The 25,548-nt window shown below is 38.3% G+C and overlaps 1 protein-coding gene and 1 pseudogene across 4 annotated transcripts in view; one reads left to right on the forward strand and one right to left on the reverse strand.

Annotated features, from left to right (window-relative positions):
* Positions 1-25,548, reverse strand: part of PDSS2 (decaprenyl diphosphate synthase subunit 2) — a 233,325-nt gene that overhangs the window by 43,067 nt on the left and 164,710 nt on the right. For all 4 annotated transcript variants that reach the window (XM_045806956.2, XM_045806957.2, XM_087865360.1 and 1 more), the window contains exons 5-6: positions 2,951-3,124; positions 1,876-2,007 (exon numbers count right to left, since the gene is read on the reverse strand). In XM_045806956.2, coding sequence (XP_045662912.1) covers positions 1,876-2,007; positions 2,951-3,124 — 306 coding nt within the window. The remainder of the gene's footprint in view (positions 1-1,875; positions 2,008-2,950; positions 3,125-25,548) is intronic.
* LOC148109249 (small ribosomal subunit protein eS24 pseudogene) lies at positions 15,023-15,383 on the forward strand (annotated as a pseudogene).

The following is a 25,548-nucleotide window of genomic DNA, read 5'->3' on the forward strand; positions in this document are numbered from 1 at the left end:
GAGGCCTTTCTGATTCTCGATCCTTTGTATGCAGGCTTTTCTTTTTCTTCTTGGAAGTATTAGGTTCTCTTTTCATCCCCATTGTTTCAAAATGTGATAATGATGTGACTTGATGTGAGTCTTTTAAAAGTAATTATTTAGGGCACCACTTCAATTTGGAAACTTAGGTCCTTCAACTTTCAGGATTTTTCTTTCTTTACAATTTTTTGTTGTTAATTTTCTTACCTCCACTTTTGATTTTCTCTCTCTGGGACTCCTAACAAATACAGGATCTGTCGAATTGGTTCTCTAATTTTCTTATCTCTTCTGTTGACTTTTTTTTTTTTTTTAAAGATTTTTTTATTTTTATTTATTTGGCAGAGATAGAGACAGCCAGCGAGAGAGGGAACACAAGCAGGGGGAGTGGGAGAGGAAGAAGCAGGCTCATAGCGGAAGAGCCTGATGTGGGGCTCGATCCCAGAACGCCGGGATCACGCCCTGAGCCGAAGGCAGACGCTTAACCGCTGTGCCACCCAGGCGCCCCTCTTCTGTTGACTTTTTGTTCAACTTTCTGGGAGATTTTCTCATTTGTATCTTCTATTCTTCTGATTTAAAAAAATTCTGCTTTCCTACTTTTATATTTTATGATTCTGACTTCTTATTCTTGGATTATCCCTTTTTATGTATCACCTATTCTTATTTCATGAATTTAGTGTCTTTTCTCACTCAGTAGATTGATTATAATGCTTTTGGAATGTCTTTCTTTCTTTGCATGGTCTGTTTCCTCCAACTTCCCTTCTCATCAGTTTGCTTTTGACTCATTCTTTCATGGCACAGGCTATTCTCAAATGCCCAGGGGTCCTCTATTACCTACTCTATTTCAGTTGGATATTCTGCGCACTTGGCTACTCTGAGGCTTGTCAACTGGTGGGCCTCCCTGTAGGAGGACTGGTCAGGGATATGGCATGAGGGAGCCCCAAACACCCAGGTCCACAGGTCTTTTCTCCTGGACTTGACAATTTCCCCAGAAATGAATCCTCTCATTTTCTACCAGGTGACTATGAGGGATTTTAAGCTGGCTGATGGCATTTTGAAAGCCAATAAGGGAAGAGGGCTGGGAGAGGGAAAATCTATCGTTCCAAATGCAGGTATCACTTAGGCTCTCTTTGCTTAAGTATGGCTGCTGTCCCCACCCTCAGCTGTGCCTCGTTCTCCAAGTCCAGTCTCACATTAACCCAAACAATTAGCACCACAAAGCTAAATAAATTCCATGAAGTTTTGGGTAAAAGGGCAACATTTTATCATTCCAGAGTTTCTGGATTAAAAGAAAATTTAAAAAAAATTCCCTCTCATCTTTCATACCTTCTCTCCTGCAACAAAGTAGGAAATTCACCCAATGTAAGCCCCCTTTCCCCTCTGACTTTACCGTGCTTTTTTTTTTCTTTGATAATACCTCAGAATTTGAGTATTCAGGGTCCAAGTTTGTTTTAAAATAACCCAATGAGCTGACAGACGGAGCTTCTGGAATTCTGCAGCTTGTGCTAGAGTCTGCAGATGGGAAATTGCCGTCAGTTAAAGGGTGGTGCTATTACCATAGCCCAATTTTTGAAAGCCTTTAGAAAAAAAAAAAAATCCTCTGAGTTAATTAGCATCCACCACAGGCACTGGTTTTGTGTTGCAGTATTCTAAGAACTCAGATAATAAGAAAACAGTATTTCAAGCCCTAACTTTCAACTAACATTTGCCTCTTAAAAATGCAGGTTATACAGTAAGAATGTTACCTGTTACATGAAAATGCTCTTATATGGCTTAGCTCATCATGAAGTATCAATTATGTTCTAAAATCAACTAAATACTACTCTACTGATCCCTAAAATAGGAATAACTGTGTTTTACCTCTCCGATCTGCTTAATCCACAAATCTCTTCCAAGAAACTCCTGATGTAAGACTACAGGAGCTGAGTTTAGATTAAAAGCCATGGAGTCACTGGTCTTTTCTTTAATAAAAGGCTGGAGATCAGAATTTATCTAGGAGGAGGAGTCAAAAGAGTTAAATCAGTAAAATGCATACACACTAGTATGTTTTAGTCATTTCAGAAAGCACCAGTTACTGCAGTGAAAAATGAAGCTAAAGGAATACAGCTTTTAAATGAACTTTAATAAGCAAAAGATCAGTTTATATGATTAGCAGTAATCTTTAGAATTCTTTAAAATAATTTTTCCTTGACACATTTACTTTTCTATTTGGCAGCCGACTTTGTTTTACTTTTTAAGTTAAAAGCAATAATTTAAATAAAGTTTTAGTAAATAGAATTGCTTAATAAACAGATCTAAGATTTAACAAAATATATAAAAACTCATCTGGAGATATTTTACATATCCATAATATATGTATATATTTTCTCCTCTCTCAAAAGCTATTTAAGTAACATTTAAGAAATATATATTAAATGGAATTTTTAAGTTACATATATACAGAGACAGCAATATAACAGCTAACTTGAGACTTTATATTTCATTAGGCCCATTCAAAAGAATCAATTATTAGAATTAAAGCTTTCAATTTTACTCAGTATATTTCTAAATTTCATTTACTGTCCATAATTTGTTTTACATAAGAAACTGTAAGGGAACTGTAATAAAAATGCAAATATTCTTTCATTCTGTAAGTGGCAATATTACATGTTATTTAATAATTTGCAACAATTCTCTCAAGAACCGTTTCAGGTAGTGAGAAAAGACAAACATCACAAATATGGTATAAGTAAGTTGTAGCTTTCTATCAGAGTTACACAGTACTCACCAATCATACTGTTTATATCACATAACAATCACCATCTACGGCTGATAGATTTTAAGCACACAATAAACATTTTTTTGAGATATAAAAGCAGCTTATTAAATGGCAAGAAGTTTCTTATGTATCATTTTAGCTATTTAAGTCCTGGAAAAAGAGAAAATGTGCAAATACCTTATGACTCATGGCCATGTGCTTCCCATACTGAAATGCCATATCCTGAACGTCAGCATCATGCTTTGCTAACTCCATGGCAGCTTGGCAGCTCTTTGCTAATAAGGCTCCATGGGAGAGAAAAGTCTGCTTCTTCCAAGCCGATATTCCAATGTCTTCTGTGATATGATTTTCCTAAAAAGAATTCAATAAAGCCAGGATTTTACAAAAATGCTTTAGGAGTAATTTAATTGTTTTGGCTTTTGAAGAATAGAAGAGTAAAGAAATGAACTATTTAAAACACTCAGGCTATTGCAATAAGACAGAACTAAAAGATGCTAAACCCCAGTGCTACCTAAAGAGAACTAAGGGGGTGGGAACTGCTGTTTTAGGCGGGAAAAATGAAAGAAATGCTGAAGTAAATTTTATTTTGAACTAGGACACTTCTATTAAAATTTATTTGTAGGATAAGGCAAAATTAGAAACTTGCACCTCCAAACTAACTCCCTTCTATATTCACATAAGTTCTTGAGTGCTGGTATTCTAAAACACCAGAAGCCTATTGCCTTTAACTTATGTGGAAATGTCAAGGGCATAATGAAGAAACTGCACTCTCTTAGAAACAGTTAAATAAAAAATCACAGAGGAGGTAACCCATTAGAATGGAGCAGGATTAGAGCCATTATCCATCCAAATTTATTCCCATAAGAAGAAACAAGGACATAAGGGAGTGTATAAGGGTAGTTTATTTAATTTCAACTTTTTAAATTATGAAAATCATTGTAGTATCTATAAGTATACACACACCTACCTCCTCTAGACCAGTGATGGCCAATAAAAATATAATGTAAGCCACATATGCAATTTAAAATTTGCTAGTAGTTACATTTAAAAAAGTGAAAAGAAACAGGTGAAATTAATCTTTTTTTTTTTTTTTTAAAGATTTTATTTATTTATTTGACAGAGATAGAGACAGCCAGCGAGAGAGGGAACACAGCAGGGGGAGTGGGAGAGGAAGAAGCAGGCCCATAGCAGAGGAGCCTGATGTGGGGCTCGATCCCACAACGCCAGGATCACGCCCTGAGCCGAAGGCAGACGCCCAACCGCTGTGCCACCCAGGCGCCCCAGGTGAAATTAATCTTAATGCCAAATTTTATCTATTCCAATATATCCCAAATATTATTTCAACATATAATCAATATAACATTATTGAGATATTTTAGATTTTTTTATCCTAAGTTTTCAAAAGCAGTGTGTATTTTACACTTAGAGCACATTACTAGCCACATTTCAAGAACTCAGTAGGTACAAGGAGTTAGTGGCGGGCCTAATGGACGAGTCCGCTCTAGGAAGGGGCTCCCTGAGGACAAGAATGATGAACAAAGTATATAAAACGACATCATTTTATGGAGTTTCTTTGAAAGTTCAAACAAACTAGAACCCATCCAGAAGGATTAACTAATCCAAACACTTTCTTCCTGCTACCATACCATAATCTTTCTTCTTCCATCATTCTTTGAGGACAAAAAAAAAAAAAAAAAAAGAAAGAAAACAGGATCATGAAAAGGTCAGTTCAGATCTAGCCCTACTTTTTTCACCATGCTGAAGGGCACCTTCAAGCCCACTGGTTAGATTAAATTCTCAGCTTTGTTTTATTTATTATGCCTTTAAACAAAAAGAAAGTTCCACTTATGGCAACAGTTACAAGTGTGCAACATAACACTGTGTAATGATAAAAAAGGCCACCCAAGGGAGAAACAGTGCATAAGCATTTTATAAAACATTAGGCATGAATAATAACATTTAATTTTAGGTATTTGAGAATGTATTTTTAAATGAGCAAAGTTAACATACCATATTAATAAATCAAAGATAGAAACCATATTATCTCTCCATATATACTAAAGGGTATTTGACAAAATTCAACTTCTATTCTTGAGGGAGAAAAAAAAAACCCCGAATAAAATAGGAACAGATGTGTATTTCTTTAATGATGTGTGTGCGTGCACGTGCATGTCTGTGTGTCAGCCTCAAAGTCAGCAAATACTTTAAAAAGAAACATGAGTGTTACTAAAGTTAGGAATAAGAGAGATGCACAACACCACTGTTGTTTAACAGTGTAATGGAAGAGGCAAGAAAAGGACAGATGTATCAGAAAGGAAAATTTTCACTCTTACTATTTGAACACAATATAACTGCATATGGGAAAAACCAAGAGACTCAACTAAAAACTCCAATAAACAAGAAGATAATTCAATAAAGTAGCAGCACAGAAAATGAATATAATGTATAATTAATATGACCAATGTATTAACCATAGTTTTCATGCATAAAAAATAATCAGAAAGTATTATAAATAAATAGGGTCTTTTCTTCCATTATATCTATGAAAAGAAAGATTCAAAAGCTGGGAATAAACTTAGGTGAAAAACTGATACGAAGAAAATGTTAAAATACTAGTGAAAGAACACAAGTAACTTAGATGAATATAAAACATATCATGTTTAAAGACCGTTCATTCCAGGGACCCCTGGGTGGCTTAGTCGGTTAAGCATCTGCCTTTGGCTCAGGTCATAATCCCAGGGTCCTGGGATCGAGTTCCATGTTGGGCTCCTCCTCTGCCTGCTTCTGCCTGCCTGTCTCTCTCCCTGCTTGTGCTCACTCTCTCTCTCTCTCTCTGGCAAACAAATAAATAAAATCTTAAAAAAAAAAAAAAAAGACAGTACAGTCCAACCTCATAAAGTTTACTCCAACTAAACTAAAAAGACCTTTTTTCTGTCCTGAAACCAGGCAAGCTGATTCTAAAGTTCACATGGAACAAACGTAATAAAAGTAGGCAGGCAAACCATGAACAGGAAGAGCAGTGTGTGTGGGGTTGGGGGAGGGAGAAGGGGTGGATAGGGACAGCAAGAGACGTCTAGCCCTACTAAACATTACAGCTACAAAGATACCACGTATTATACTATAAAGCCTTAGTAATTAAAAAATACGTGTACTTTTTAGACAGAAAGACAACTGGACAAAATAATCCAGAAATCAAACTATATACAAGAATTTATTAAATTTTAGGGAAAAGTTGGACTTTTCAGTAAATGGTGCTGGTACAACTGAATAGCAATCTAGAAAAAAAACACAGACTGATTTGCGTTTATATCATTTATCAGGATAAACTCCAAATGGCAAAAACAAAAGCAAAGCAACCAACCACAAAACCACAGGCAATGTTAGAAGACAAAGAACGGCGAGGAAAAGTATTTGCATTTTCTATCACAGACAAATGGGAAATCTCCCTGCAGTAGGCTAATACTGTGCCCCCTGCACCCACCTCTCCCCAGATCTTAACCTTTAACACAGCAAAAGGCAGTCCCCAGATGTGACTGAATTCAGGATGTTGAGATAGAGGGATTATCCCAGATTAACTGGGTGGGCATAAGGTAAACACAAGGATCCTTGTAAGAGGAGAGCCAAAAGAATCATACAGGCCATGTGATGACAGAAGGAGAGAGAGAGATTGGAAGATGCCATGCTGCTAAATCGGAAAATGGAGGCTGGGGCCACGAGCAGAGGAATGAAGGCAGAAATTAGAAAACGCAAGGAAATGGATCTCTCCTAGGGCATCCAAAAGGAAAGCCACCTTGTTGCCATCTTGATTTGGGTGCTTCCGACCATTAGAAAAAATTGCCACCTCTTCAAAGCTTTACTAAGTGCTGGTGAGGCTGTGGAGAAAACAGGCCTCTCAAGCACAGCTCCTGGAAGAGGAGACTGGATGGCAATTTTACAATGTATCCATGAAAATCACAAATGTATTTGCCCTGTGACCCAGCAATCCCACTTCCAGGAATTAATCCTACATATAAGCCCACACACATGTGAAATGAAATACATACAAGTTTACAGTCTATTGTTCACCCAGCTGCAAGGGTGATCCTTTTACAACTTAAGCCAGACAGACCACATTGGCCTTTGTGCTGTTTCTCTAACACTCCAGGCATGCTCTTCTGAGGCCTCTTAACTCACTATTCTCCAGTCACGCACTCTCCCCAGATGTTTGCAGGGTTCAGTTTCTCATTACTTGGGGGTCTCTGCTCAAATTTCAACTCATCTTTAATAGTTTCCCTCCCTCCCTTATCATTTCCTATCTCCTTACTCTGTTTAAACCTCTTTTCTGTGATACAACTAGACTCCTCATACAGTTACTCGTTCAATGGTTCATTGCTTGTCCCTTTTGCTAGAATGTTGGCTGCACGAAAGCAAGGACTTTGTGTGTTTTGCCCTCTGCTGAATCATCAGCATTCAATACAGTACGTTAGATGTGCAATAAATATTTGCTAAATCTTTATCTTTCTTTTGGTATCTTTCTCTTTCTCTCATTTCCACCTTCCTCTGTCCTTCCTAACTTGGAAATAATAAAGAACTGAAATAATTCTGGAACACCTTCCTACCGCTCATAGAATCAAGAAAAACTTTAGCATACCATTTAAGGCACTCCTTTTTGGTACCAAGCAATACTTCTAGCCCCATCTCCTACCCAAAATAGTCCTTTGAGGCCTGCATTCCGGCAACACAGAACAATTTGCTCTTTCTTGAATAAAATATGTACTTTCACACTTGTGTGAATTTAAAAATATTATTCCCTTCAAAAAGAGTATCATCTCCTCCCATCCCCTGCCTATTACACTGAACACATCCGGTTCAAATATCACTTCGTTGAGAAGCATTCTCAAATACTCCCACAAATACTTTCCTCTTTAGACTAATGTTGCCTTACTTATATTACAACATAGCATTTAATTCTTTCTGAATTGTATGATTGCTTATTTGTCTTTTCTTTCCTTTCCTTTTTTTTTTTTTAAACGTTTTATTTATTTATTTGACACAGAGAGAGAGACAGCCAGCGAGAGAGGGAACACAAGCAGGGGGAGTGGGAGAGGAAGAAGCAGGCTCCTAGCGGAGGAGCCTGACGTGGGGCTCGATCCCAGAATGCCGGGATCACGCCCTGAGCCGAAGGCAGACGCTTAACCGCTGTGCCACCCAGGTGCCCCTGCTTATTTGTCTTTTCTTGACCAGGATGGATCTTGTCTTAGGCATCTTTACATATTTTTAATCAGGCCATATTTAATCCTCACCAAATGTTTGCTAAACGAATAGAATCATGTTTATCTGTTGCATTTATTAAGTGTTTATATGTCCTTTAAAAATTTTTTTTAAAGCTAACGAGTAGATCTATTCATACAATGAATGTTATTCGGCAACAAAAGAGAAGGAACTAAGGACCCAAGCTCTGCAATGGATGAATCTCAAAAACATTAAGCTAAGTGAAAAAGGCAGGCGCAAAAGGCCACATATTGTATGACTTCATTTATGTGAAATGTAGATTAGTGGTTGCCTAGGCTGGGGGTGGAAACTGTAAACGGGCATGAGGGACCTTATGAGGGTGTGTGTGAAAATGTTCTAGAACTGATTTATGGTGATGGTTGTACAACTGGATACAGTTTCTAAAAATCATTGAATTTTATATTTAAAATGGGTTGATTTTATGATATGTAAAATACAGCTCATAAAGTTGTTAAAAAAGAAGAAAATGAATGAGAAATATTTTACATTTTTTGGTCTCCAATGCTTAAATTTTCATTTAAAGAATTTCTACGACTCTCAATTAACTTTTTGTGGTTTATATGCCATCCTCATTTATTCATACAATAAACTCTACTTAGGTTCTATGATGGGTCTGGTTCTCTGCCAAACAATATAGGTATGAAGATTAATAAATACTCTGTCCTCAGGAAGCTCGCAGTCCAGGGATGGCATGTATAGGTATATCTACATATGGATATAAACATATAGTTAAAGCAATATAATTCTGTTTCAGAATAATTTTTGCAGGATTTCCAATGAAAGATTCGGTTCAGTTCATTATATTTTCCTTATTGTGATTAAGACATTTTATTATTCATTATTTCTACATTTTAAATTACGCAAGTGATACACGATCACTGAAAAAAAAATTAGAAAATGCAGATAACCAAGAAAACAATTAATTTATAGTCCCCAGAAATCTACTACTATAAGGTAATAAGGGTGTAAGTTAATAATTCTGTTTCTAAGTTAATCAGAACACTTATTCCCTGAGCATTAAATGACTACATATTATGAACTTGGTTACAAAGAAACAAAGTCCCTCCATTCATTTCCATCAGCTTGCCATGTATATATTTCGAGAGCATGCTGTATTACAAAGGAAAAATTAATGTACAATTATAACATACCAAGAAACTGGCTTGATAACCACATTCAACTCAGTATCTTCACACATCAGAGATATAGAATTGGTGTGAAATGAATGAATGTAGTCAGAGTAAATGAGATTTAGATATTCTTATAGCATCGACTTACATATGTATAGTTTTCACTGAAGATTTATTATCTATAAAAGGAAGACACAGCGAATGAATATTTATCTTCGATGGGATTTCCTTTTTTCCGTAAAGGAAATAGATTCCAATATGCCTATTGAATGACTGTCAGACAGAAGTACATTAATTTAAAAAACACAGGTCTCTTATTCACTGTCACATGACCTTTTTGCTCAAGGAAGCCTGGTTCAAATAACACACATACACACACACACAGACACACACACACAGACTGAAGCCTGCAAGACGATGTTTGCCTGAGATAGTGGCATTGGTGGTTTTGCTCAGATATAATATGCTGCTCTGCTAACTGAATTGTCTGGGGGACACGTACTTTGAGTTGCCTTTCTAATGAAAGTACTACATTTGTACGTAAGTATTCACAGGAGACCAAAGTGTGTTTATAAAGTGGCTTGTTGAGATTAAAGGTCTAGTCCACGGCCACAGAAGAAAAGCAAATTAACTGATGCAGAAAGATGACAAAGCCCCATCTAGACCTTGCCAAGTCCAACTTCTATCTTTCACATTATCAGAAAAGAAGAGTTTGGGTGATTAAGGAACTGACTATCTGCTAAGTTAGAAGCACTTTAAAGAAAGGATGCAAATACCCTCTGTTTTCATGCTTCCTACTTCTGATACATACTTGCAGCCACTATCTTTATAAATGCAGCATAAATTTGGCTTCCGTGAGAGACCTGATCTCTCTAATGCCACACTTCACCATTTTAAATGTTCGCTTTGAGTTGCCATTTTCAGCCATTTTGAGAAGTTAAACAAGATCTAGAACAGTTAACTAGCCTTATTTTAAAAAAAAATGAAGTTCAGGAAATTTTCAATAAAGACTCTCTAAATTTAGGGATAAGAAGGAAGCGAGGAGGAGAATGAAATCTCGTATTTCCTGGGAACTAGCTATGTGATGGCACTTTCACATTCATTATTAAATTAGCTCTCAAAAATCTTAATGATCATTATTCCCATTTAAGTTCGAGGTCTGAAGACCATATTTTGACCAAAATCAGACACTACTAAGTGGCAGAGATGGGTCTCAGACATATAGCAACTAGAATCTATTTTGCTTAATACATAATAGAAATATATGCAAAATCTTTTGTAGTTGGAAAAGTAGGTTGTATTTAAGAGTGAATGACATGCTTTATCTATGAATCAAAAAAGCATTTTCAACCTGTAAATTAAGTCTTTTAATAATATCTATTGAAGAAATCCAAGAGTCTAGAGCATAAGATGAGTAATGAGATTAGAAATAGTAGACATCACAAGTATTTTTTTTAGGAATCCCTAGGGAGGAAAAAAAAGTATAATATTTTAACAGAATTATCTAATAAGGTAAAATAATTTGCTCTGATTTATAATCCAATCACATGGAAGACAGTAAAGTAGGTATCTGGAAGCTTTGTATCTTTGTAAGTCACAGGAGAGAAACGGATAATATCTGATACAATTATATAACTAAACACTGTTTTTTAAAAACTGCTTTTATGGGGCGCCTGGGTGGCTCAGTCAGTTAAGCACCTGCCTTCAGCTCAGGTTATGATCCTGAAATCCTGGGATCGAGCCCCATGTCGGTCTCCCTCCTCAGTGGGGAACCTGCTTCTCCCTCTTCCACCTCCTGGTGCTATCTTGCTATCTCTCTCTCTCTCAAATAAATAAATAAAAAATCTTAAAAAGCTTCTATACAATAAAGCTATTAAAACATCACTCACGAATTAGAGAGGATTAACAGCGACTTCTTAGTTTTGAGTGAGCCAGTCCCTTCCTGCCCTCCGCACTAGTCAGTTCTTGTGAGATGTACAGGAATGACCACCCTGAAAGGGGGTCAGGATGGAGAAGGGAAGACTCTTCTATAGCACAAATCCTTCAGCAGGTGGTATCCTTGGGAAGAGAGAGGCTCCGAACAGCTAGAGGGCAGCAGAACGTCTTCAGATGGGTTGCACAGTAGGGGCGGTAGGGAATACTGAATAATTCTTTGAGATGAACAGACTGGACAGCACCGAGAGCAAATGTGGCCTGCTCTGAAATGCACAGCGCACGCTGCTGCTTGGGATACCATACAGATGTGCAATAGATGCAGGGAACTGATTTTTCTGCGTGCTTGCTATATGCCGAGCACTGTGGATTTAAAAATTAGGCATTACTTCTTGATGCTTACAAGTTCAGCAGGGGAGAAACAGGGTAACTAGAAAGTAGTTTGGTATGTGAAAAACGAGCTGTGCATATAGCACAGAGAAGGGAGCGAATACTTCTATTAAGGAAGAGTTAGAGAAGAGAGCAGCGGGGGTGGGGGAAGGAGGGGTGGGTACTGCTGGAGCTGAGTTTGTTCTGAATAATAAACTGGAATTAGCCCGGAAGGTAAGGGGGAGGATGCTGCTCACCCAGGATCCGCTCCCCTCTCCCTTCTTACGAACAAGATGTAGTAATTTTGTTGAGGTACTTGCTGCTCTGATGTGTAAATGAGACTAGCACCATCTTGGACTAATCTGCCATGACCACGGTTCTGGGACCTGCACCTCCCTGAGCACAGCTCCCTTCCCCTCCCACATTCTTTCCTTTTATGTAACCACACCCTTAAGTACACCCTCTGGTCCTGACGCCCTTGATCTGCCCGGAAGACAGGACCAGGACACACACCTATTCTTAAGCACTGTCCTCTTGGTGGTTCTCTAGTATGTGCTCCCAGCCTCTAGGCTGTAAAAATAGGTCCCAAGGGAGGTGGGGTTGCAGCCTTGCTGCTGCCAAAAACACACTTCTGTCCCTAAGTCCCCTTAATAAGCTATTTTTTGATCAAACTGAACTTGCCTGCCTTTTTCTTCCGTCTTATAGCTCCTTCGTACTTTGGAGGTCGTTTTGCATATTCCGTTGTTTCATGGAATACTTGCCAATGATTACTTGAGGGATGGGCATGTGGTCTCACTCTAGCTAGTGAGACAGGAGGCACGTCCACTAGCAGACTCCCCGAAAGAGACCCAAGGGGAACTAGGTACTGTTTCCTCTGGATGCGGCTCGGTCAGACATACCCAGGACTACTGTAGCCAAACTGCCACCAGCCAGATCATAAATAGGACGCCAGGAGGCAGAGCAGAGACAGAAAACCCCGAGATCACAGAGTCATCATGTTAACTGTCCCTGATGCTCCAAATTAGCCAGAACCTGCATGTCAGAACTGTGAAAAAATAAATTTTTGTTGTTTATGCCAACCAGTCTGTGGTATTTTATTGTGGCAATTCAAGCTGACCAACACAAGCACCTGCGTAAATGTCGGTCAGCGATGTTCTGAGCATATTTATGCTGTTCCCCATCTTTCAGCATAGTCTTCACAGCCATCACGTTAACATAGTGCCTTCAAATATGCTGAAAAGATCTATATTCTGATGATCTGTCTCTGATCACAAACCACCCTACACCTTAGCGGCATAAACACCACAGCCATGTTATGACGCTCACAGATTCTGTGGGTCAGGAATTCAGAAAGGGAACACAGAAGATGGCTGGTCTCTGCCACGTGATTCCTGGAGCCTCAGTGAGGAAGACTCGAAAAGCTGGGGATGATCTACTGGCTAGGGGCTGGGACAGCCGGGTTACCAGAGATCTACTTCCAACAAGATAGCTTATTTACCCACACATCAATGAGGCCCTGCGGGGACTGAGGACTGGAGCACCTCCCTGCGGGCTGGCCACATGACTTCTCCTAGCAGGCGGCTGAGTTGCTTGAGTTCTGAGAGAGACCAGATAGAGGGAGTGTTTCAAGACAGCGGGCATTCTAAGAGACCTTTTTATGGCTGAGTCTGAGAAGTCCTATAGCATATAGTACTTTATTGGTTGAAGCTTTCACAAACCCATCGAGATTCAAGGGGAAGGGACATAGATCCTCACTGCTTAATAAGAGACCACGGGAGGAAAGTAAAAAATTTTGTGTCTTTTTTTTTTTTTTTTTTTTTAAACCACCACACTCTACTTTTGAAGAGTGCTCAGGAGAGCAACTGGTTTCTCCTCTCCCTTCCAGTTACACTGCTGGCTAAGGTGATGAGAAGATGGGGTAAGGCAGCCATGGGGGTAAGCCTGGTGAGTGGCAGAAGGATTAAGGATGACTGCTATGCTTTTGACCTGAGAATCTGGATAAACAGTCGTGCTCTTTGTGAAGACAGAGATGAATGGAGTGGGTTTGGAGGCAAAGATCATCTATCTGGTCTTATATGTACTGAGTCTAACATGCCTGTAAGAGCTCCAAGAAGAAATATTGAATAAGCAGCAAAATATTTAGCTCCAGAGCTCAGGAGTGGTCTGGGATGGAGCTATAAATTGAGACTCACTGGCATATAGACAGCTGGTAATTGAAGGCTTGGGCTTCATTTTCTGAAAGGTCTATTCTTGTCCTGTGATCAGAATGGTATTCTATTAAACAATTTACATGCTTAATAGTCATGTTTTATCTCTCAGGCAAATAAACTGCCTCTTAAGATATTTTGCTGTGATAGCTATCAGTGAGTGACCCAGAGTACCTCTAAATGGTGTACAAATTCAATTTAAACACTGAACAAATAAAAACATTCACCAACCAGACCTACTCTAAACTTGAGGGTCTCCTTAATTGAAAGGACCATTATAAGTACTAAGCTGTCTCAGTCACCAACAGCTTTTTTGCCTTCTCAGTATCTGTGTCAACCTTCACTTTTCACCTCCATATATCTAACCTAATACTCCTACATTTGATTCTAATATGTTTACTTCACAATACATTTGCTGCTATTTCCTTTAAATAAAAACATTTTGTGGGTTAAAAAAAATACAGTACTATTGCTTAAATGTGGTGGGTACCTTTATTATTATTGTTTAAACTATATATGTATCTATCATATATACTCTTTTGTATGAGTGATACATTTCATAATAAAGAAAACATTTTAAGCCACTCTCAGTAGCCTTTAAATCTGAATAAACTCAACATTTTTATTTGCAATGAATGATTTAAGACTGTGCCTACTTTATGAAAAAAGGATGTTAGTAAAATTATAGGTATTTATTATCACCACCACTAGCATCTTCAAAGTCTTGGATATGTGAGTGATATAAGCTTGAACAGATGCCCAGCAAACAATAAAACATGACATGGCATGCTTTATTAGCTCGTTAATACACGCCTTGGGTGCAATGTGAGGGACAGGTTGTGAGTAAATGTACCAATGAAATATACTCCAGAGTATCTTAAAGCTTTTATACAGCACTCACTGTTTCACTTCTAAATCTCTTAAAATACACGTTTTCTTTTAAAGATAGTTTTTACATACACACAGAGACGCATACACACACGGGATATTTTTAGTTCCAAAGAAAGGAAAATAAAGTTTTCCCATTTCCAATCTACAAAAGAAAACTTCCAATATGAACTCCCTTCCACTTTGAAAAGGTTAGTTTCTTTGAACTCAAACTCACTGATTCTTTAGTCAACCTCCCTTGCACCCCCTTCATCCATTTTTATGGGAAGAGTCTGCAATACCCTGAATTTTCCACATTATTTTTGCTCCTGTTCGCACACTGCACGATGACGTGTCCGTAAGAAACACTGTATCCCTCTCTGGCTACCTGAGGATGACCGCCATCATGAACAACATGGTTAACTATCACAAGGAAGAAGTTCACGACCAACTAACTACGTCAGTGGAAACAAATGGTCATTGATGTCGTTCATCCTAGGAAGGCAACAGTAACTTCGACAGAAATTTAGGAAAAACTTGCTAAAAGGAACAAGACCACACTGGATGTCATCTTTGTATTTGGATTCAAAGCTCATTTTGGTGGTGGCAAGACACCTGGCTTTAGCATGACCTACGATTCATGAACCCAAATACAGGCTAACATGATATGGCCTGTATGAAAAAGAAAAGAACCCAAGAAAACAGTGAAAGGAACACAGGAACAGACTGAAGAAAGTCAGGGGGTTTGCCAAGGCGAAAGGAGGAGTGCTGGCAAAAAGAAGGAGCACGGTCTATAGTGAGTTTACCTGTGGGGATTGTGCAGGTTTTTCGTGAGGATTAATAAACTATAAAAACTTAAAGAAACACGCACAAAAAGCACCTCACTGTAGATGCTTCTCGAACAGCCCTGACATGGCTTGCCTGAAATGCCAAGTACCGATTCTCTGCTCTCCTCAGCCTGAGGAGGGTTGACAATCCAGTTACTTAGTAGTTCCTAGCCCTGGAAGGCAGGGCTTGGGTCCTCAGGCTGGAAGTCTCCAGACAACTGCTCCAATCAGAACGCTCATGACAGGCTTGGCCTAGACCTCCAGGTCCCCATAGATTGTCTGACTCTTTCTCACTCCAATTCACTGTTGGTAAAACTACCCCAAACTCAGTGGCTTCAAAACAGTCATCATTTGTGCGTATGTCTGTGGATCTGCTGAATTCAGCTAATCTAGTGGTGGCTTCGCTTCTCACTGCATGTTTCTGGGTTGGCTGGAGAGGCTCTGTTCCAAGTGTTCCTCATTCTTCTTGTTCTAGAAGTCTAGGCAGAACAGGCTTTCTCACAGTGATCGCAGAAGCCCAAGAGAGCCTCTTATTGGCTAAAGCAAGTCAAATGGCTGGGTGCAGAGTTCAAGGGCATGCAAGTACACCCTGCCCACAGTGAGAGAAGACTGCAGTTAAATGGCAAAGGACATGGAAACACGTATTATGTTTCACAGTTTCTTTGGTTCAGAATTCAGGAATGGCTCAGCTGGGTGGTTTCAGCTTGGGGCCCCTCATGAAAGACTAGAAATACTATAATCTGAAGACAAAGAGACTGAAACCAACCTGTACAAATACCCTACATTTCTAATTATTGTCTATTACTTTTTAAAACATATTTTTGTGCAATGCAGTAAGTTTTACGGCAAAATGCTATTTAGAGGGTACTAGGCATTAAAACCAAAGGCTGCACTACATAAAGAACAGGTTAAAACATGATGAACGCTGACTCAATTCCACGAAATACACAGCGAGACAGTAAGAAAGCAGGAGACATAAACTGTCAATCACTTAATAAGTTGAGAGAGAGAATACCTGCTGAACCACTGGGCCCTTGCCCTACACGTGCCTCCACTGCTAACAATCCTGTCTGTCGCTTCAGACCCGTGTTATTTCAACACTCTTCCAGCTGGCCTCTCCACTTCTAATTTTTTTGGCTTCTGCTTGATCTTATCCAGATTCTACAATAATCTTTGTCACAGATCTTCTCATTGTATAAGATCCCATGGCACATTCCTCTTATTTACTATTTTAAATCCAAACTCCCCAATACAAATGTTCAAGACCTACCCACTGACTCATGGATCCCTTTTAAAAACGACCACCTTTCCTAGCAAGGCCCCTTTGCTGTAGCTCCAACTACAACTGTCTCTACCTTAGTTCTCAGTACATAGGTACCTGATTTATCGAGCACAGCTTCTGGCACATAATAGAGCAGGAATGAGCAGGCCTAGGGTAATACCGGGGTAACCCTAAAACAAAACGATAAGTTTCTTGGTTTTAGTTGAGCCTGCATCCAAGACACCTGCATGTTGGTGTCATACGTATTTTCATACTACCGGTCTGCCTCTTGGCACCTCCCTCCAACCGCTCTACTATTCATCCAATGTGTGCCAGCTGGGTAGGCCTTCCTTCTGTTCTGCGGATACATTAGGCTGATTCCTCCTTCAGCCTTTGCCTGAGTTGCTTCTTCTTCCTGAAATGCTTTTCCCTCTGTTCTTTTTTCACACAGTTAGCTGCTTTTTGTCATTCAGAGCTCAGCTTGAACGTTATTTCCTCAGAGAGGACTTCTATGACCAACCAGTCTAAAGTAACTCCCTTAACACCTCACTATCACTTCTCCTCATTCAGTTCTTTGCTATACAATTATAACTCAGTTATTTCTCTTGGTCACTCATGTATATGATTGTTTAGAGCTGGCCTCTCCACTAAGATGTAAGCTCCCTGAAGGCAAAGATGTCTTCCTCCCTGAGCACTTGTATGGCTAGCGTCTGCCAGAGCAGACGCTCAAAAGATATGTTAAATGGATGAATACACAATGCCAAAGCTCACAGGTGACTTCCCGATCCCAACAAACCCCAAAAACTTTGAGTTCCTTTCTACTATAACTTCTTAGGCTCAACTTAAAAGAAAATTACCTCCTCTAAGGAGCGCCCCTGAAATAGCGTTCTCTCAATGCTGCACTTTCTCCTCCGTATTTATCCTGTACCATAACATTTTCCCTGTGGTCTTATGGGTAAACTGCTCTCCAGTGGTTTTCTGTGTGTGTTTACCCTCTAAGCTACGTGTATCATCAGGTCCTTGAGGGCAAGTCTGTGTTTTGGATGTAGTTTTGTTGTGAATAATCCAGTAGCATTCAGTGTGCTGTCGTGCACACAGCCGCAATTCCGTACAAGTTTACTAACAAGCACTTCATCAAAACTGCCTCATCTAGCTCTATGGCTAATGTAGGATTCATGACAACAAACAATTCAACCAGCATCCAATGTGAAACACTTTATCTAGATATCCCAAATTCAGTCTTTTTATTATGTTAAAGTATCAGGAGATAGAATTTTACTCTCTCAGTTTCCATCAAAAAGAAATATCTTCACCGAGATATAAAATTACTACACATCCTCTGATTCCTGAGTAGATGTTGAGAGAACTGACTGTTTGCAATTTTTTTTTTAAAAAAAGATTTATTTATTTGAGAGAGAGAACAAGAGAGCAAGAGTGAGTGGGGGGAGGGGCAGAGGGAGATTTGATTTGATCGTGGAGCCTGACATGGGGCTAAATGACACCACCCTGAGATCATGACCTGAGCCAAAACCAAGAGTGGGACACTTAACCGACTGGGCCACCCAGGCACCCTGGCTGTTTGCAATTCTTTGATGAAGCTTTTTTTTTTTTTTAAGATTTTATTTATTTATTTGAGAGGCAGAGAGAGAGAGAAAGAGTTGGAGAGCAAAAGTGGGGGAGAAGGAGAAGCAGGCTCTCCGCAGAGCAGGGAGCCCAACGCAGGGCTCAATCCCAGGACCCTGGGATCATGATCTGAATTGAAGTCAGCTGTCTAACCGACTGAGCCACCCAGGCCCGCCCCCATGATGAAGCTATTATTAACCATATTCATCAATGGGCCCATCACATATATTCCTATTTGTTTAATTTCAGGAAAAAATTTCTATACAAAAATTATCTATAGAATTGATCATCAAATAATGACAAATTCAGAACACAACATATGCCTCTTTCAGACTTAGTTGGGAAGAAACAATGTCAAATTCAAAGTCTACTTATATCGTAGTAGTGCTGACTACAATTTCAACTTCTTTCCATATTCTCCATTCTATTTTTATTTTCCTAAACTTTTTGTTACTTTGTCTACCCAAACTGATTTACCTATAAGTCTACAAAAAGGAATTCCCATATTACCTCTCTGGAGCTCTTGACTCTTCCATCTGGAGAGTTTGCCAACAGCTCAACATTAATATGATTCATCCAAATGCATCTACTTCTCTCTATAACCAAGCCTCTGTTATGTCAAATCTATCATCATTTTTTTTTTCCCGGTAAACTGGGTGCAAAACATTGAAGCCATTTTTGATTTCTTATTCTCATGGCTGAAGTACACATGGCAATAGACACGCTAAAATAAGCACACAGGGTACTAGCAACACAAAGACACCATAAAATTTATAGGAGGAAAATGCTATATTTATTATTTTTTAAAAAGTCATTACAACACAAATCAAAAAATAGTCATGAGTACTGGCCCTTCCACCAAGATGGAGTAGCAGACTGGATTTACCCCTCCACCTGAAACCACTAAAACATTGGACAAAATATATGAAGCAAGAGCTTTAATACATTTGAAATCAGGCAACAAATGACCATGATCTCTGAGAGGTGGGAAATAAATGAGTCTTAAAATTGTTCCAGCTGATTGCCTAGAGAGAATGCCAGGTTGCAGTAGAGCCTAACTGTCAGTCTCCTTGAGTTGAGAAGATGGTTCAGTGTGTCTAGAGAGGCCAAAGGGGTTCAAAGTAGGGGCTAGTGTACACAGGACAGAGTACTCAAGATAGGAGAGCTGCACAGAGAGCTCTGGAGCTGCACAGAGGGTTTCCCTGAAGTCTCCAGCTGAGTATTACCAATGCTTGGGTGCAGCAACACTATCAAAGTCTGAGGAAAGAATCATTCAGAAGGTACAGAGGGAACAACCCCTGGAGTGCACACAGGGCTGGGAATAGTTCCTGTTCCCACCAGTCAGACTGGAAAACCTCATAATTCACAGGGTATCAGTAGAGTACTCAGAAGGGTTTTACCTTAGAGGTGGGGAAAGCTGGCCCCAGACTAAATGCTATTTTGTTCCTGGCTAACACAACTTTGAAAAGATCAAACTTTTTCCAGTAACTTAACTAAATTCTAGAAGAACATTCAAGAATATTTATAGAGATACAAAAATATCGAATCCAACAAAATAAAATTCACAGTGTCTGGCATCCAATCAAAAATAACCAAGCATGCAGGAGCACCTGGGTGGCTCAGCTGGTTGAGTGTCTGCCTTTGGCTCAGGTCATGATCCCAGAGTCCTGGGATCGAGCCCCAAGTCGGGCTCTCTGCTCAGTGGGGAGCACGCGTCTCCCTTTCCCTGCTGCTCCACCTGCTTGTGCTCTCACTCTCTGTCAAATAAACAAAATCTTAAAAAAAAAAAAAATAACCAAGCATGCAAAAAAAAAAAAAAGGGGGTAGGAAAACACAATGCATAATGAGGAGAAAAATCAGTCATTGAAATCAACTCAGAAATGACACAGATGATAGATTAGTACACAGGGATATTAAAACAGTTTTCATAACTGTGGTCCATATAGTCTAAGATCTAGAAGAAACATTGAGCATGTTAAATAGAAACACAGAAGATATAAATTGGTGAACTTAAATGCACAGCAATAGAAATTATCCAAAATGAAATGCGAGGACAAAAACACTGGGAAAAAAAAGAATACAGCATCATTGGGCTCTGGAATAATGTTAAACAGCCTATTACACAAGTAATTTGAGTCCCTGTGAGAGGGAGAGAGGAGGATAGAAAAAATATTTGAAGAAATAATGACCAAAATTTTCCCAAATGTGACAAAAACAACTCACAGATATAAGAGGCTTAATGAACCCCAAGCACAAGAAACATGAAAAATATGACACCAAAGCACATAATTCAAATAGTCCAAACCAATGGCTAAGAGAAAATCAGAAACAGCATGAGAAAATTTAGACACATTATGTACAGAGGAACAAAAATAAGGATGGGAGTAACTTTCTTGTTGGCAACAGTGTGAAAAGACAAGGAAGCAACATCTTTAAAACACTGAAAGAAAAAAATTTGTCAATCTTGAATTTTATATCCAGTGAACATATCTTAAAAACAAGGTCAAAATAAAGATTTTTTTTTTTTTAAAACAAAAGCTGGGAGAATTAAAACCAGCAGACCTGTACTATAAGCAATGTCGAAAGAAATCTTTTAGGAAGGAGGAAAATAATACCACATGGAAATCTGGATGACTGACAGAAAGAAATGAAAAGCACTGAAGATATTAACTATGGGGATAAATTTAAAAGACTTAAAAAAAATTTAAGTCCTTTTAAAATATAATTGAATGTTTAAAGCAAACATAGTAACACTGTATTGTGAGATTTATAATGTATATGGAAGTTAAATATATGAGATAACACAAAGCCTGAGAGGGGAGAAGTAGAAATAATCTTTTGTAAGCTTCCTACCCTGTAAGTATCAGTATACTATTACTTGAAACTAGACTGTGATAAGTTAAAGACATATATTATAAACTCAAGAGTAACCACTAAAAATGCAGTAAAGAGTTGTAGTTAACAAGTAAAAAAGGAAGCAAAATGGCACTGTAAATAATAAATGTAAGAGAAGTCGGAAAAAGAAGAAAAGGGAAGAAATAACAAATGGGATAAATGGCAAACAAATAACAAGATAGCAGACTTAAATGCAACCATATCAATAAACACATCAAATGTAAATGATCTAAACACACAAATTAAAAGGTAGAGATTGTCAGACTGAATAAAAGAGCAAGATCCAAATAAATGCTGCATATCAGAAGCCCACTTTAAATAAAAAACAGTACAAGGATGGAAAAGATATATCATAATTTTAATCAAAAGACAGCTGGAGTGGTTATATTAGTATCAGATAAGGTAGCGATCAGAAAAAACAAAACAAAACAACAGAAAAATAAACATAAAGAATATTACTAGGGCTAAAAAAAGGTCATTAAAAAAAAGATAATGATAAAAGGATCAAATCATCAAAATAACACAAGGATCCTAAAGATTAATGAACCTAAAGCAGGGCTTTGAAATATATGATGGAAAAACTGATAGAATTATGGGGAGAAATAAAAAAAAATCCACAATTATAGTCAGACTTTAATACTCGTCTCTTAGTGAGAGAATAAGCTGAATGAAAACCATTACAGATATAGAAGACTTTAAAGACACTATCAACTGATCTGACTTAATTGATATTTACATAACACTTCATAAACAACAGCAGAATACATATTCTTTTTAACTTACCACGATAGATCATATCTGGGTCAAAAAACAACTCTCAGTACATTTAAAAAATTCAAACCATATAAAATATGTTCTCTAACCACAATGGTATTATAAAATCAATAACAGAAAGATATCTGGAAAAATCTCAAAACACTCAAACTAAATAACAAGGTTTTATTTTTTATTTTTTTAAGATTTTATTTATTTATTTGACATCGAGAGAGGGAACACAAGCAAAGGGAGTGGGAGAGGGAGAAGCAGGCTTCCCGCCAAGCAGGGAACCCGATGCGGGGCTCAATCCCAGGACCCTGGGATCATGACCTGAGCCAAAGGCAGACGCTTAATGGCTGAGCCACCCAGGGGCCCAAATAACAAGGTTTTAAATAATCACTGAGTCAAAAAAAAAAAAAAATCAAAAGAGAAATTAGTAAGTATTTTGAACTGAATGAAAATTTAAAAACAACACAATGAAAATCTGTGGGATGTTACTAAAGTAGCACTCAGAGAGAAATTCATTGCACTAAATGTCATATTAGAAAAGAAAACAGGTCTTGGGGTGTGGGGGGTGTTCAGTTCGTTAGGCCTCTGCCTTCAGCTTGGGTCAGGATCACAGGGTCCTGGGATCGAGCCTCACGTGAGTTAGGCTCTCTGCTCAGAGGGGAGCCTGCTTTTCCCTCTCCCTCTGCCTGCTGCTCTGTCTGCTTGTGCTCTCTCTCTCTATCAAATAAATTAATAAAACATCTAAAAAAAAAAGAAAAAAGAAAACATCTCGAATGATTTCTGCTTAAAAAACTTAAAAAAAAGAAATAAAACCAAAGTAATTGGAAGAAAGAGTATAGAAAGGTGAAAAAGACAGAAAGTCAGTGAAACCAAAAGCTGGTCCTTTGAAATCAATAATATTGTTAAGCCTCTTGGGTAGGTGGGGCGGGGGGGAGGGAGGATTACCAGTATCAGAAATGTGAGGAATGACATCACTACAAATTCTATATATATTAAAAGGATAATGTGGGGATATTATTAAGAACTTTAATAAATATGACAACTTAGATGAAATAAACAGTTTCTTTAAAGGACATAAACTATCAAAGTTCACTCAAGAAGAAACATATAGCCCTAAATAGTCCAATAGTTTTTAAAGCATTAAATTTGTAATAAAAATAAAAAAAAAAAACAACCCAGCTTTCCCACAAAGAAAGGTTTGACGGCTTCACTAATGAATTCTATCAAACAATTAAGGAAGAAATAAACTAATTCTACAAAAAAAATCTTTCAAAAAAATTAAAAAGGAGGGCACTTGGGTGGCTCAATCAGTTGGGAGTCTGACTGTTGGGTTTCTGCTCAGTTTGGGTACAGTGAGCTTCACTTATCAGTTAGATAATGGTAGAGACTTCTAAAATCCAAGTTTCCGGATGCCAGCCAAGGGCCAACCTTATAAGCAGGCATTCTTTTTTTTTTTTTTTTTTTTAAGAATTTATTTATTTATTGGGGGGGGGCAAAGGGAGAGGAAGGGAGAGAATCTCAAGCAGGCTCCCCCCCTTAGTGCACAGCCTGACACGGGGTTCCATCCCACAACCCTAAGATCATGACCTGAGCTGAAATCAAGTTGGATGCTTAACTAACTAAGCCACCCAGGTGCCCCTTAAACAGGCTTTTTTCTAAGGCTAGCAAACTTTTTCTGCATAGGACTATACTGAAAATATTCTCACTTTTTGATTAAAAAAAATCTCACTTTCAGATTTTTTTAGCAAATAGTGTGAAACAGAGTTATATACACTAAGTTCATCACAATATTGTTTAAATTCATAAAAAAAACCAGGGTAAGTATCTAAAAATTGTGGAATGGTTCAGTAAATTATAGTATAGTAGTAGGGAGAAATATTAAATAGCCATTAAAATTAAATTTTGAAGACTTTTATTTTTATTTTTTGAAAATTTTACTTATTTGTCAGACAGAGAGAGTACAAGTGGGGGGGGGGGCAGCCAGAGGGAGAAGGAGAGGGAGAAGCACGCTCCTCACTGAGTAGGGAGCCCAATGAGGGGCTGGGATCATGACCTGAGCTGAAGGCAGATGCTTAACCAACTGAGCCACCCAGGAGTCCCAATTTTGAAGACTTTTAATAATAAATCCTGGGGAATAAATCAGGACAAAAACTTTTATAGAATAGTAACTCTAAAATGGAAGAAATACAGAATGAAATCTAGAAGGAAATACACTTAAGTGTAATCATAATTCAATTCTGGGGAATGGTTTATGTAAAATAATTTTTATTTTCCTCTTGACCTTTATCTGTGCTTTCAATTTTTATTTAATGAACATGAGTTACTTTTCCAATTAGAAACAAGGTATAAGAGAATTATGTCAAAAAGATTTTAGATATAAACGTCTGTGGATTCAAAGCCAATTTTGCTAAAATGTAAAATATTTACTGTGTACAGTGAGTAACATGAATATCATGAACATGGCACAACTTGACTGGGGAACTCTTAGAATGGTAAACAACCATTGCATTTTAAATGCAATTTTTCTATTTAATCTGCTTTTTCCCAATTAGCTAACAACAACAACAGAACAGGTAGTGGGAGGGGAAATATTATAAACACTAAAGAAAGCACATGGTTCATTTCTATTATAAGGAAAAAATGGCTCACACAGTAGCAAACCCAAAAATAAAAATGTTATTTTTCAATGACTAGAACAAAGGATGAATTTACAAAATTACTTTGAAATGATTACATGATCGCAATTTATCTATGATCTGTCAAGTATTACTGACACGAGTCACCTCGATTTTCATGGTTTAAAGGAGGATTAGATAATTACTCTACAAACTTCTGGAGAAGATGGTTTTGAACATGCTCAGTTGTAATTCCCCTCCATTTGCTTTTAACGCATCTACCCTGGTCACAGAGATAGGACTCCACAGAAAGCTATTTTTGTACTACCCAGGTTCTCCATCACTGCATTAAGTAGCCATATAGAAAACAGACTGCTAGTGTATTCTCTTCTCCCTAGGGAGATGAAATGGTTTGCAGCTGATTTTAAATCACAAAGCAATTCTTTTGTGTAGCGAATTGGCCCACGGCTACGGAGGTTGTGCCACTCACTTCCCACATGACCCCCACTTGTGGCTGCTTCCCAATAGTGCCAGAACATGAAAACCTTGAAGGCACTCCATGTGGGGCAGTGCTCTCTGTGCCTCTGAAGTGATTCCTGGGCCAAGTCCGAAAACCCGAATTCCGAACTGCCACTGCAATGGCCAGCACACTTAAGAGGAGGGGGAAAAAAGCCAGAATTTTTCTGGTTAGGAAGGGAAATGTGGTTAACCCAAATTGGACCTGGGGCACAAATGGAGGCATCGAGAAGCTCTCCCACAGCTTCAGTTCAACTGTGCATTCTGCTTCCGTTATTAAAAAAAACACACACACACAAAACACAAAACCAAAACAGCTCTTTAAATGGTTTGGCTATATTCAGAAATGTAATTGCTTAAAGAAGGTCTCTAGTGCTTTAAAGGGCTCTGTTTGAGGAGATGGTAGGGAAAGAGGGCAGATGAACAAAAGCACTGCTACAGATTCTTGTGAGTGAAACTAGCTAATCAACGTCAGCAATTAGAGCTTGCTAAGTGGC

This window comes from Ursus americanus, chromosome 11 (assembly GCF_024610735.1).
Source record: "Ursus americanus isolate L20-20 chromosome 11, mUrsAme1.1.p, whole genome shotgun sequence".
In the NCBI taxonomy this organism is placed as follows: Eukaryota; Metazoa; Chordata; class Mammalia; order Carnivora; family Ursidae; genus Ursus; species Ursus americanus.